This window comes from Mastigoproctus giganteus, chromosome 2 (genome assembly GCF_048544385.1).
Source record: "Mastigoproctus giganteus isolate SK-2022 chromosome 2, ASM4854438v1, whole genome shotgun sequence".
Taxonomy (NCBI): Eukaryota; Metazoa; Arthropoda; class Arachnida; order Uropygi; family Thelyphonidae; genus Mastigoproctus; species Mastigoproctus giganteus.
Genome location: NC_143576.1, coordinates 116109493 through 116125089, shown reverse-complemented (window position 1 = coordinate 116125089; position 15597 = coordinate 116109493). Strand labels below are relative to the sequence as shown.

Sequence of the window (15597 nt, the reverse complement as noted above, 5' to 3'; positions counted from 1 at the left end):
GTTTGTGGCCTACACAATTAAATGATAATTTTATTAATCACTGTCTCTCACATGAAATTATTTATTTCCAAAATAAGTAATTTCATGTGAGAGACAATATATAAAAATATATATCCAATTTCAATAAGGAATTACAAAGAACAAAACAGATCATTTTCAAATAAGTACTTTACGAAAAAAATTAAAAATGCTCAATTACTGGAAAGATCTTGGTTGGGCTATTCTACCAGTATGGGAAGTGTTTTTTGTCTAGTCTGCAAAAGTCCCTTCTCAATACACAAACGGATTCTCTGACTGGAAACATATAGGACCTTGTTTAGAAAGTTACGAAAATTCTAATGAACATAAGAAATCATTGTTAGTATGGTTAACACGTAAAGAAAATAAGTCTGTTATGATAAGCAGTGCAGGAGCAACTAAGAAAAGATACGGAATATTACCACAATGTCCTAAAACGTGGTATTGCAGTGGTGAAATATTTAAGTGTAAGGGGCTTAGCATTCAGAGGTCACGAGGAAATATTTGGCTCTCCGCACAATGGTAATTTTATGGGGGCTCTGGAATTACTAGCAGAGTTCGATCCATTCATGCGCGAACATATCCAACGACGAGAACTGCGACCAAAGCCTTTCACTTCGTACTTATCAAAAACAGTTTATGAATAAATAATAGAGATTATGGGAAAACAAGTAATAAAAAGAATTATAGCTGAAATAAATAGCGACGATGCAAAGTACTACTCAATTGTGATGGACTCGACACCAGATTTGTCCCACGATGACCAACTAGCTATTATAGTACGATATTGTTTTGAGGGAAAAGTGTATGAAAGATGTGTATCTTTCATCAAAATTAGTAGCCACAGTGGCTTATCATTATTCAATTCCTTACAAGAATTTCTAGAAAAAAATGGACTGCCACTGGATAATTGTAGAGGACAGTCCTTTAACAACGCTGCAAATATGTCCGGCCGATACAATGGTGTGCAAGCACATCTCAAACAAAAAAATAAATGTGCTGATTATGTGCCGTGTGCTGCGCATTCCCTAAATCTAGTTGGTGGGGAAGCGGTTAAAGTTGCAACTCAAATTGTGAAGTTTTTTGGAGTAGTACAACAAATACAGTACGTATATGTTTTCTTTTCTGCAACTACCCATAGGTGGGAGCGTCTAAATCATGAAACAAAACTAAAATTTTCGATAAAAAGTTTAAGCCAGACTAGATGGTCTTGTCACTATGATGCTGTTAGAGCTTTAAAAAATAGTTACGGTGATATCATGAACATAATAAAAACGTTTAGTGACAATATGGATCAGAAACTTGATTTTCAAAGAGAGGCACAGAATTTATATAATAATTTGGCGAAACTTGAAACTGCTATTTTAACTGTTTTTTGGGAAGAAATTTTAGAGAGATTCAATTTAGTTAACAAAAACGTGCAGACCCCAGGCTTAGACATATGTGAAGGTGAGAAATTAATTATGTCATTAGAAGCGTTCGTGAGCAACATACGAGAACAATCAGATCAGAAACTAAACGAATACGAGAAGACAGCCAAAAAATTAAGTACTAGTGTGGAAAAAGAATACAGTGATTTAAAAAAAGAGACGTATTACTTCAAAATTTTCGGATAAATCTACAGAGAAAGTTTCGCTAAATGGAGCAGAAAAATTTAAACCGGATACGCTAAACGTTGCATTAGATAAGTTGATTATGGATTTATACAGAAGAGGCTATGTATATGGGGAATTTAGCAAAAGATTCAAATTTTTAATGGATTTTCAAGACATTAATATCGAAAATATTGACTTGAAAAGTGCACGTAATGTTGTTGATTATTATTCGGATGACATAGAGAAACATTTAGTCAATGAATGCATTCAGTTAAAATCCTACTTACAGACTAAGCCAGACTCATACTCCTCATGCTGTGATATATTCAAGCTAATTTATGAAAAGAAATTTGTCTATGTTTTTCCGAATTGCTATACAATCTTAAAATTTTTTCTGGCGTTGCCAATCACCAGCTGTGAGGCGGAGCGATCCTTCTCCAGGATGTCCTATATAGAAAACAAATATAGGACAACAATGACGAATGAAAGATTAAATTATTTATCAATTCTTTCCATAAACTGTGATTTAACCAAAGGATGACAATGTGATGATCAAATAAAATAATTTGCAGCGAAAAAAATGCAGAAGAGTTACTCTTTAATGTATTAAAAATACTTACATTATATAACTCCTAAAATGTTTTATTTATTTTATTTTTAAGAATAAGTATTATTTTTGTTTTTGTTTTTTTTTTCTTAATCTTTATTCTTGACCTGAGAATTTGTTGTTTCGTTTTTTTTTTTGTTTGTTACTAAAAGTAATATCTAATACATTTTATTTTATTTATACAAAACCTTTTTTCATTATAACTGTATATAAAAGTTTGTACTGTATATCCAAGCGCATCAAATAAAATAAAAAAAGTTCTTCAATGTCTGTTACCTATAATTTTTCCTATTTAAAAAAGGATAAAAAAACAGTTTTTCGACAAAATGGCGAATGAGTCGCCACAACTAACTCAAATTTGGGTTAATTGGGTAGGCCACCAAACAGTGTTAGTCCAGGGCCCCCAAAGTTAACGGTCCGCCTCTGCTTTATGTATCCATTTTCCAACGTGCACACCTTTGAAAGTTCTGTATTTGTCACCACTATCACTCTTGGTTTTAGATTTAGGGATCAGACCTAGAATTGAGCTGTTCGGAAAGCCATGTGTAACTCATTGTCGGCCTTGACGTTAAGCGTTAATCTCACTCTGAATTCTGTTTCTACTACTTTAAGCTCTAAATTGGTATTAAGACTGCACATATGGTCGATCAATCTAGAAGAATTTTCGTACTCTGCTTCCAGCACGAAAACCTTTGTGTTCCGGGATGAAAGGCCTTTCGGTAAAGTTGCAAACTCAGCCCAGCCTTCGGAAATATTGTTTCAAGAATTAGGAACGTGAATTTCTGCAAAAGCAACTTCCCACTTGCCATTGAGAGCTATAGCCTCAGGCAAAACAACAGTAAAATTAGACTGCGTGTTCTCGGGATGGAAATCCATGCTCGCGTTACCTGGTAGGGTTAAGAAGAACACCTTTAGCAGGAACCCAACAGTTATAGGATGCAGGATCTCCTAGCCACTTAACCAGTAATTGATGCTGCCCCCCCTCCGTCTGTCCTTAAGTACTTTTTCAATAAGAAAGACATCAGCAGGCAAGTCTTCTTGGAGATTAACACGTTGTAGTAATGCTTATAAAACGTGCCTTGGATCGTTTCGCCGACACTGTCTTTGACTCTGTACACAACTGGTTGCCTTCGTTTCAAAAATTTTGGATACAGTGAGCACCTCACGACTCCAACTACCCCAGAATCCTTTGCGAAAAGGATGAGAGCCATTGCTCTCATCTTTTTTGCAAAGTTTAAATTTAGGAATCAATTCTTTGGGCTTTATTAAGTACAATTTCCTGTAGACGTCTTCTTCATTATAGTAATAGTAATAGTAATAAGAATAGTAATAGTAATAAAGGTGTGTGATGCAAGCGTATGAGCTTATGTAGCATCAGCCAAAAAAAAAAAAAAAATAATAATAATAATAATAATAATAATAAAATAATAAATAAAACCAAAAAAAAAAAAAAAAAATTTCACACAACCATTTCCTCTAAACGTTTGTCCAGTTCCTCCTTGAATTTATTTAAGCTATCAACTTCCACAACGCCAGATGAAAAATGTTTGTTCCAGCAATTAACCACCCGCTAGCTAACGGCAAATTTCCGCACATCTATTCTACAACTGTCTTGCTCAATTTGAATTTATGCCCCTTAGGTTCGTATCTGAACAAGTGGAAGAATCCGATCAGAATTGGGCGTGCTCAACCTCTTCAAGGCCTTATACACAGTGGTGAGCTATAGTGACCTCACCAGAGCCCATTGTTATTTATTTTTTTTTTAAATTTGCGAGCCATTGTTATTTTATTTATTTATTATTTTTTTTTTTTTTTGAAAATTTGCGAGCCGATTGTTGAAACGATCATTTATTTTACAAATAAAATCCTGAAAGCAATTATTGAGTATCTAGAGTCGAAAGGTGGGGCGAGGGGTTTCATTCCCAGCATTTTAATGGCGCAATAGATCGGTTATGTATTTTAAAATTGCTTCATTTTTGATTTAATTACAGTCCGACCTCTGTTTAACGAACTTCTTTACAGCGAATTTTTTTGATTCCCATTAGTAATTACACTTAAAATAGTTTCCGTTGAACAAAGAAAATTTCCATGTAACGAACGGATTAAGAGAGACAATTTTGTATGCATTGTTTTCACCTCTAGCCTTTAGGCAATTTAGGTAATTAGAAAGTGCCAATTGAGGGTGAAAGGGATAACTGTTCCACAACGTTAGTGGCGTCCATAAAACCTATGCAATCACATACCGAGAAGTCGCGCTAGTCAATATGCTTTCCATAGCCAGTCAGGGGATTAAGAAGATTCTAGACACGGATTATAACCCCTTGTCAACACGGATTATAGCCCCTTTGTGTGGTTCCCGTTTACCCCGACAAACGGGCATATGTTTTTTGGAGAAGTGAGTGATTCATGCCTTTCAGTAAATTTCTGCTGTCTACGTTTACATGGTCACAATAGCAGAATATTCGTGTGATTCCGATATTTTTCACTGTATTCAAAGAACTAGTGAGAGTAGCAACGTAGAAGGGGGGATGAGGCAACTAAGATATTATATAAACTGGTAAGAAGACGAAATGTTGGCAGATTTTGAAACTTTATGGAGCCTTTTGCTGTATAGAAAATGTTCTAAAATATAATGGTATACAGGCAATAATTAAAAAAAAAAAAAAACTAGCGCGAATTAAGGATGAATTGCTAAAGAACTTGATGTGGAAACTATAAAGATCGGTCGTGTGTTTGGGCTACGATGAGCAGCTTGTAGCTTGCGGACGGCAATTGTGGGTTGGAGGAATTATCCCGCTTTGTGAAAATATTTTGAATCAGAAGTTAAATATTCCCGATTATTAAATCGACTTTTAAATCTGGAATTTCTTAATCATTTAGCACTAATGATCGACATCCTGCAGGAGTTCTCTTACCTTTCAGAAGCTTTACAGAATCACTATGGTAAATGCAGATAAATTAATTATTCGAACTATCAATGCTATTGCTAATTTGAAAAATTCTGAAGGAAATTATGAAGTTAAAATTGAGAGCATGTTGAAGTGGAAAGAATTTGAATGAATCAAAATCGAAAGTAAAAAAAATTACCTCGTGACAAGTTATTAAATGCATTGTTTGAGAAGTAAATCCTCAAAGGATAAGTTATTAATGCAACAGAGTGATTTTAAATTAAATAAAGAAAATAATGATGCCATTGAAATAATTTAAACATATGCGAACTGAAATTGTGGAATGTGAAAGAACTTTCGTCTCGGTGGCAAGACGGTGAAAACTGAATAAGAAATTTAAGTTTTCTGATAAAATATGAAATAAAAATTAATGATTTTAAATATTTTGTCGAAGACAGTTTACCTTTAAAATCGAGTGAAATTACCTTTTCAATTAAGAAAGCCAGAAAATATCTTTGAAACCATTGCGATTAGCAGTGCTGAAGCTGAGTGAGCTTTCAACGTGTTTAATTGTCACAATGAATAATATTGTGACAATTAAACACGTTGCAGATTATAATGATCATACATCTAAATGGAAAACCATTGCTTCAATTTGATCCAGATCATTACGTCAAATCATTCCTCTGTAATCATCGCTCATCTATTGAGCAAAGCAGAAGGTCGACAACAAATATTAATAAAGAAGTAAATTCTATGTGGCAATTTTTAGAATAAATTTTTCTTGAATATTTGTGAAATAATTTTTTTTCATATATTCTGATTTTTTGTGTACTTTTTTTTAGAAAGTTGGTTTTTTATGTAATATTTGTTTTTATATTGTGGACAATTTTTATGTTATTTGTGATATGGGAAATATTTCATGTTATTTGTGATATGGGAAATATTTCATGTTATTTTTTATTTGCAATATTAAAATTTTATCACGAAAAAAATGTATCTATTATATTTCCCTAGTTTAAAAAAGACGAATAAAAAATTGCGCGGGTGGCGAGGACGCGCGGTAGACGGTTTATGCGAAACATCCTTCGCGTTTCTTTTAGACATTTTGCTTTGTATATATCGATTACGAAATAAAAGAGCTTTTTTATTGTAAATATTTTATTGATCATTCACAGATTTTCATAATTTCTGGAAGACAAGTTACAATGGATTTATGATAACTAAAGTAAGAGATGTATACTTGTGAGTGCAACGTATCTAAATATCTCTGTAAAATACCACCGATTGATGTACTGATCTTGTAGTTGAAGCGACATACGCAGCTGTTAGGGTATCCTAACAGTGGAATTTAACGAAAATGCAAGCGAAAAAAGAAATTGTTCACAAATATTTGTATTGTTGCAATCATACTTACTGCAGTAGTAACTTCAGGAAGCATGATTGTGACATAATACTATTAAAAAATTCTAAAAGATTAGAACTCCAGATACTGTCGTATCCAGTTACAATCGTAAGGCGACGCATGATGACCAGGTTTTTAAGTTTTGCTTTTTTTTTTTTAGATAGGCCTAGGAACGTTTTACACATATATTTATACCTCCCTTACCTTAAGCGGGTTATAAGCCGAATCTGTCCACCCCCTTATCAGCCCCTGACTCGAGATATCATACCGGTCACGAAAAATGCGTCACGCGCTCTAATCGCATACGAGTAGTGCGAGCGTGGGAAGCGCCTATAGCGGAGACGACACTTCCGTGACCGATCAAATTTACTCGGTAGAAAGTCAGAAAAACTGCGAGTCCATTGTTAAAATATTCACAGCTCACCACTGCTTATACACCTCAATCAGATCACCTCGCAGGTGCCTAGTCTCCAGCCGCTGCAATTTGCAGAACTTAAGCCTCTCTTGGTAAGAGGATTCCTTCATTCCCTTCACCAATCTTGTTGCCCTTCACCGTACACGCTCAAGCATATCTACATCCTTCCTAAAATGAAGCCTCCAGACCTGTACGCAGTACTCAAGGCATAGCCTGACCATTGCCTTATACAGAGCGACAATCACCTCCTTTTCCCTGCTAAAAAAATTCCTGTATATCATTGACAACACCCCATGACCTACTCTGGCAGCCTGTCTGCATTGCTCAGAAAACTTCATATCTGACTGCACAATTACTCCCAGGTCTTTTTCATTTTCTACCACCCTAAGTGTAGTACCACACAGTTGGTACGTTCCTCTGGGATTACTTCTACCCATATGCAGTACTTTGCATTTGTCAATGTTAAACTTCAGTTGCCACTTCTCAGCCCATCTTCCCAAAATTCTCTAGATCCTGTTGCAGTAACGCACTGCCATTACTGTTATTAACAACCCTGCCAACATTTGTATCATACCTGATATACCTTCATCAATATCATTGATAAATATACTAAACAACAGTGAAGCCAACACCGAACCCTGCGGGACTCCATTAATAACATCAGTCCACGAAGAGCAGCACCCATTGATTACCACCCTCTGTCTTCTCCCACTCAACCATCCTTTTATCCATTGTAGCAACTTACCCTTAATACCATTCTGCTCCAATTTGTACAGTAGCCTTCCATGCACAACAGTGTCAAAAGCTTTCCTGAAATCCAAATATATGATATCAAAATTATTTTTTGCATCCAGTTCCTTTGTAACCACATCATAGTATCCAATCAAATTTTTCAGACAAGACTTTCCTTTAACAAACCCATGCTGTGTCTGAATTATTGCTGCAGTCTTGTCTAGATGATCCTGCAATGCATCTTTAACCAGTGACTCCATTATTTTCCCAGGAACAGAAGTTAAACTAACTGGTCTGTAATTACTCGTGTCACCTTTCGATTCCCCTTTGTGAATTGGGGATACATTTACACATCTCCAGTCCGTTGGGATCTCCCCTGAGTGCAAGGATGCTCTCATAATTATGGCTAAGGCTTTGCTTACTTCCTTTGCCTCCTCGTTTAATATAACTGGGTAGAAATAATTATCATGTAGTGTCTTTGCGTGGCGCGCTCGTGTTCACACAACGAATTTAATACCATTTAACGTGTATATAGGTAGTCGATAAAACTATGATTTTTGTAATTTTATGTGTCTGTGTTTCTTTATTTTTCAGAATAAGAAGCGTTGACAGAATAAAACTTTCAAAATTAACTGCTAAAGAAGATAAACTTAACTGTTTAAAGAGATTCACAAAGTAAACTTAGTCTGATTTGTCAAACTTTGGAAATCTTAAATTTCAGAAAACACTGTGACAATATAAACTTACATTCTGTCGACTGTTCTTGTGTGCAAAGTTTGTATGCATCCCGCTCGCATATAATTTCAAGCTCCATTCACACCATTGAAATCAGAGAAAAAGGACAAAATGTGGTTCTTCTTTTTACGAAAGAAATTCTTTGTGACCTTATGAAATCGCATTACGATTAAAACACATAAGTGGACAGTTCGAACCATCAGGCTCTCTCTCTCTCTCTCTCTCTTGGACAAATCGTATTACGTTTAAAACACATAAGTGGGCAGTTCGACCCAATCGACTCTCTCTCTCTCTCTCTACTTTTGCGATTTTAGTTGTTAACACAAGACGTTAAAGTGGAAATTACCATGGTTAAGTTAGAAGTTAGACATTTTAGTTCTCACACAAAAATAAAAGTTAATTTCACTGTGTATGTGTGTAACTTTGATACCTTGTCAACTCTACCAACAATGAGTGCGCTTTTCTAAAATGTTTGAATCTACTTAATGTGAAAAAAAAAAAAAAAAAACCAAAGTAAAAGTCTAAGTTTAAAAATTTAACAGTTGGTTGTGTTCTTATTGTCATAAGTTTAACACTTCAAAGCTTATTTTTTTCTATGGAAATCCTAAGGAACCACACAGACACAGATAGAAATTTACAAAGAATGATTTTTTGGTGCTAACCAAGAGAGCATTGGAAACATCGCTCAAGTTCTCCGTTTTAAAGACGAGTGAGAATTGAGAATCGCTTTGTTATTGACCAATCACAACACTTAATTTTCAGAAAACATAATCTGGTGACTAGCAAAGTAGGAGGAAATTATCCTTTTGATTCTGCAGCTCATTACTGGTCTGAACACGTGTTTTATCCCCATATGGACATGATTAAATATGACTCACTTTTTAACTGAAAGAAAACTAAAAATGAAAAAAACTATTAAATTTAGCTTGTTGGATGAGAAATTACTATTTATTTCGAAGTCATAATCGAGTTGCAGCACCACATAGCTTGACTTTTTTGTCAATGTTAGGGAAAAACATCATGAAATGAAACAACAAGCACACAAGTTATTTTTAAAACTGAGTTTGGTTGTGCGGTTCAAAATTAAAGACTAAACAACACTTAATGTGAGCAAAGAGAAAAATAACATTGCATGTTCACATCGTGACAAACAACGAATTAAAAGCAGATGGATGTAACTTCCATTCAAGCTAAATGATATTTTGCTTACTGCAATTCTGAATGTTTGAGCACTCAAGGAGGAAATCACATCGGGGAAAAAAAAAACCACTTTGTAACGTGTTTATCTATAGTCTTGGTTCAAATGGACTGATTGTTTAGATTGATGTATATGTAGAAGTGTATCTCTATTTCCTTTTAACCCTTGACATAGGCATTCCACGGGAACAGAAGTCAAGAAAAGCGTTGAGCATCTGTAAAAGTTGAAATTCCTTTTAAACACGCCAATGTGCCAATATGAAAGCTGTACCAGTGATTTTTTTTTTTTTTTCTTTTTTTCAAAATAGCTGCAATGCTTGAACAACAGGGTGATTTTTTTTTTTTTTTTTTGCTTAATAGTTTGAAAGAGCATTTGTACTGTTAGACAGGGGCAATAATCAGACACTTAATGTGTGGCTGAACGCATCAACATGAAATGCAACTCCCCCCCTTTTCGACCGGCTTGATTTCATGTTGCTTTAAACTGAAATTTAGATGAAAAAAGTTTGAATTCTAATGCAATTAAGAATCACAACTTAGCATTTTAAGCATCTAACCCATTTTACTTTTGCTGTTAATGGCATTTTAATAGCTTTCCCTTTATTTTTCTTCTGTGTCAGACAGTCATCTGTATTTGTGTCAGACATTCATCGTCTCGAGATGGGGGAAAACTTGGCTCCCTCATCTTGAGACAATAAAGAGCTAGGGTACATTTCTGATTTTTTCTCTCTTGCATCCCAACCCAACCCAACACACACTGAGGGGGCGAAGGTTGGGATCCACTTGCTACCTGAACCGACCAAAGGCACCCGGACGGGGGCCTCCAGCCATCCCACGCAGCTGCAGGCCTTCTGCGCAGCAGAAGACCGGGGACTCGGATGCCAGGACACCCAACAAAACCTAACGCAATATGTCATATATAACAGACAACACTTTTCTGGCATTTACAGTAGTACTGTATTTCTTCCCAGCGTACATATGGCACAGATGTGAGAAATCACAGGTGGCGCTTGACCCTAACATTATGCACCCCAGATAACCTCTTCTCCATCCTAACTCTTCTCCTTTTCTCCATCCTAACTTAGAGTGGACCGCCTTCCCTATTGTTCCACTCCAACTACTGTTCCCCACATTCTGACCTCTTTTTCTTCTTACTCCCCCCATATCATCATCATCATCAGCCATTTTCAATCCACTGCAGGATGAAGGCCTCTCCAGCAACTTTCCAGTTCCTTCTGTTTTGAGCACTGGCCATCCATTTACTACCCACAAACTCATGAATTTCATCTATCCATCTCCGCCTTTGTCTTCCAGGATTTCTTCTAGCTCCTCTTGGGTAACATTCTGTTATTTTCTTAGTCCATCTGTCATCATGTCTTTGAGCTATGTGTCCTGCCCAATACCATTTTAGTTCTTTAGTTTTGATAAGAATGTCCTTTACTTCAGTTTGCTGCCTAATCCATGTGTTTCTCTTCTTATCTAACAGTCTGATTCCCTATATAATTCGTTCCATTCTTTGCCGTGTAGTTCTCAGCTTTCCTTCCATTCTTTTGGTGAGTGCTCAAGTTTCACTTCCATAAGTCATGGTGGGGAGTATACATTGGTTCATTATTTTACGTTTCAGACAAACTGGGATATTGCTCTTCAGTATGTGACTATATTTCCTGAATGCTATCCATCCAAAATTTATTCTTCTCTTGACTTCCAGCCATTTATCATTATTACAGCTAATAACTTGTCCCAGATAAGTATATGACTCCACCTTTTCAATTACTGCTCCTTCAATCATTATTTCCCTTTCCGTGGCATACTTGTTCATCATTACTTTTGTTTTAGCCATATTCATCTTTAGTCCTAAATCCTTACTAACTGTGCATAACTGATTAAGATTTTCCTCTAATTCTTTGGGATCGTGGCTTATGACCACAATGTCAACCTCAAATCGTAAATGGTTTCGGTACTCTCCGTTCACATTGACTCCTTTCTGCGACCAGTCTAATCTTCTGAAAGCTTCCTCAAGGGCAGCAGTAAACAGCTTCGAAGATATTGTGTCTCCTTGTCGAACTCCTTTCTCAATTTTAAATTTCCTACTGTCTTTGTCTAGTCTAATAAAGGAGGTAGCACTCTCATATATTTTCTTCAAAATCATAATATATTGGGTATCTATGCCTTGTCTTTGCAGTGCCCGAAACATTGCCTTATGCTGTATGGAGTCAAATGCCTTTTCATAATCCACAAATGCCAGGCATAATGGTGTTTTATATTCATTTGCTTTCTCCATTAGCTGTGATATTACATGAAGGTGATCCATAGTTAAGAATCCTGCCCTAAAGCCAGCTTGCTCTTTCGGTTGATTCTCATCAAGTATTCTTTCTAATCTGTTAGTAATGACCCTTGTGAATAACTTGTAGATGTGGGATAACAAGCTAATTGGTCTATAATTTCCAATTTCTGATTTATCTCCTTTCTTATGTAGCAAAACTATGATTGCATTATTCCACTGCTTAGGCGTTACACCTTTTCTAATGTACTTTGCGAAGAGCCTTGCCAGTTTTTGTGTTGTGTCTCTTCCTCCCAATTTTAACAACTCTACAGTAACTTCATGTGAAAGCTGTACCAGTGATTTTTTTTTCTTTTTTTCAAAATAGCTGCAATTCCCCCAGGGCTTTCTGATTCTTCATTTTCTTTAATGCATGTTCTACCTCATCAGGAAGAATATCGGTTATGTCGTATGTGTTGCTACTTTGCAATCCATCTTCCTAGCTGCTGGCATCATTCCCTCGCTCCTTGTATAATTCTCTATAGTAGTCTTCTGCTATTTGAATTATGCCTTCTCTGCTGTTTATAAGTACACCATCGCTATTCTTCAGTTTCAGTATCATTTGTCTTTCTGTATTACTGCTCATGGCTGCTGATTTAAATCCTTTGTTTTCCCTTAATGCTTGTTCTACTTTTCTTGTGTTAAATCTTATGTCCTCTCTAACTCTCTTTCTAATGGCTTTGCATAACTCAGTATACTCAATTTTCTCCCTGTCAGTGTTTTTCTTCGGTTCATCATGACAAATGTTTCTTGACTAATTTTTTCTTCTTTGGATTTCTTTTTCCCTATAGGTTTCTTGGGCTTTATCACTTTCAAAAAGTTGTAATATTCCTCGTCGATATCTTGGTCCTGAGCAGTCTGCAGAAGCTCAAACGTGTTCTTAAGTTCCAGTACATACTGCTTTTTCTCCTCTTGTGTTATCTCAAAGACCTTTGTATTATTTACTCGAGTCAGTTTTTTCCTTTCCTTTCCTACATCTACATCGAGTGTACATCTTACCATTCTGTGATCACCTCCAACATATACCTTATTCAGGACGGTAACATCATTCACAATATATCTTCTGTTAGTGAGGATGGAGTCGATTTCATTAGTTGTTAATCCATTTGGACTCTTCCATGTCCACTTTCTGTTCACCCTTTTCTTGAAAAAAAGTGTTCATTACTGACAGTCCTTGAGATTCTGCAAATTCCACAAGTCTTTCGCCTGTTACATTTCTTTCACCAATTCCAAAATTTCCTATAGTTCACCTTTCTGCGCTGTTTTGTCCTTTTCCAACCTTAGCATTGAAGTCCCCCATAATAATAGTGTAGTGGTTTTTCTGCTCATCTAGAAGACTCTCAATTTCGGTGTACATTTCTTCAACCTCTTCATCATCGTGGCTCGATGTTGGTGCATAAATCATTATAACCTTTAGCTTGTATCTCTTAGAAATCTTGAGTATTAGTCTTGACACCCTTGGTGATGTGCTTTTGAATTCCAAAATGTTGTTTTTAAAAACTTTATGGACCAGAAACCCAACTCCCCCTTCACTCCTTTCACTGTTTCCATTCGTATACAGCAGATTTCCACTTGATAAACGTATGAGTGATTCATTTCTTCTTCTTGTTTCAGCCAAACCGATGATATTCTAATTCACAGGTCCCCCTGTCAATAAAATAAAAATAATAAAAAACTCTTTTTTTATGGCCTCTGTCAGGAAGCTCAGGCGACTCTGGCAGAGGCTAGCCAGAGTATGGTGGGCAGCCTGGCTCACCCCTCAGTGGTTGTGACGGGCAACATAAAGTCCCACTAGGGGCCCTGCGGCCAAGCAGCCAGGGAGACACAACTACAGAACAAAGCACAGTACTGTACTACATAAACCAGACATTACACTTTTTCTAGCTCTGCAGTAGTTCTGCATTCCATCACAGAGTATATACGGCACAGATGTGGGAAACCACCTGTGGCGCCTGATCCTAAATACTATGCCACCCCAAATTAATAGGAGCAGCACCTCCATTAACCAGAACTACCCTTCGTGAAGAGCAGAAACTAACAACTAAGGGCTAACGTACCACCTACTAACCCAGTTGACACCCCCTGTCTAGGATATGAGAATGACTCACTCTCCACGCTACCTCTACTAAACTCCTCTACTGACCATTACTGAACTTATTGCTATATTCATTCCTCCCCATCTGGAAAGAATGACACTGACTTGTAAGCAAAAGAAAGCATACATAGAGAGATTCTCTCGTCCAACTGATATACTAACCTTACAAGGACATATCATACACAGACATTTAAAAAAAATGAAATAAAAATAAAAACAGGAATGAGAGAATGCATGAATGGTATACATGAAAGACTGAAACAAAAAGTATACAAAAAGACATGAAAGACTTTATCTGAGACAGAAAGGATGGAACTCCCACTAATCCTCCCCTGTTCCTTCCTCTTCCCGCTAGAACATATCTCATGCCTGTTGTTGTCCAACTTAGGTATGAAGAAGGCAAAATTTACTGGAATTCAGATTTACGAGTAGAAACTGATAAATTTGAATGGAATGATAAATGAAGGATATTAGGTAAAAAAAAAACAATAACATGAGGTTTTTTTTTTTTTTTTTGCAGATTTTCATTCAATTTTAGGCAATAATTTCACTCTAATGTTGGGCAGTCAGATCAAAACAAGAAATATATTATATTTGAAAACATTTAGGAATTTTTTTTACATTTATGAAATTTGGGATGTGCCATCCCAAATTTCATTAAAATCGGACCAATATAAATCCGGCAATTATTCCTTTGTCCGTCTTCCTGCATGTAATAACTCGACTTCTAGTAGACAGATATTATTTTTATTATTATTATTTTTTTTTCTTTTCATATATGTGACATAGGCTATCTATATATCGTATATTGATTGTAGCTGAAGTAATAGATAGATATATGTTGCCATGCGCAGTTCGGAAGAATGAATGAGCAATGTGGTTAATACCCAAAAACGAAATTTCGTGTTCACACAAAAAGTTCGTTGCTTTTTGGTCGTTTTTTTTTTTTTAACTATGAATTATTACTATTTGCTAACGCGCCTGAAATGTAATGCACTGCATTCATTAACTAAGTTTTTTTTTTTTTTATTATCGTTTTGTTTTAATGAAAACAGTGCATGATGCATTTGTCATTTAACAATGTGCACTGGCTGCGCTCTACTCCTTTGAATTTCCTTTTTCTGCTTCTGAAATGAGCGCAGAACTATTAAGTAATGTGTAAATGTTCCATCCTTTGAGATGTGCTCTAATTTCTAACTGCTATCTGACTGTCTGATGATACAGTATAATGACCTCTCTTGCAATTGTTTGTACTGTTTCCATAGCAATGGTCTGCCCGACATCGATTTCATTCTGTAATATCGTCATACAAGTCATTGAAATGAAAAATTTTGCGAAACGGAACGCTCATCGATAAAATATTTATTTTTAATAATCAGTCGCGGATGATATTACAGAAAGGCCTTCCAAATTGATTTGTTCCAACCTGTATCACTGACAAAAGTGTTGAAGAAACTGATTATTTTGAAGAAAATGAAGATACAAACAATTAAAAATTGTGTTTTTTTTTTTTTTTTAGATTTTATTTATTAGCGTTCAAGATAAAAAATATTGGAGTATTTTCATCTCAGACCAATATTTGACAGCTGT

The 15597-nt window shown here is 35.8% G+C and overlaps 1 protein-coding gene across 1 annotated transcript; it reads left to right on the top strand.

Annotated features, from left to right (window-relative positions):
- Nucleotides 1–677: 677 nt before the first annotated feature.
- LOC150089512 (zinc finger MYM-type protein 1-like) lies at nt 678–1634 on the top strand. The gene has a single exon (XM_090390010.1). The coding sequence runs from the start codon at nt 678–680 to the stop codon at nt 1632–1634; it is 957 nt and encodes a 318-aa protein (XP_090246136.1).
- The last annotated feature ends 13963 nt before the right edge of the window (nt 1635–15597 follow it).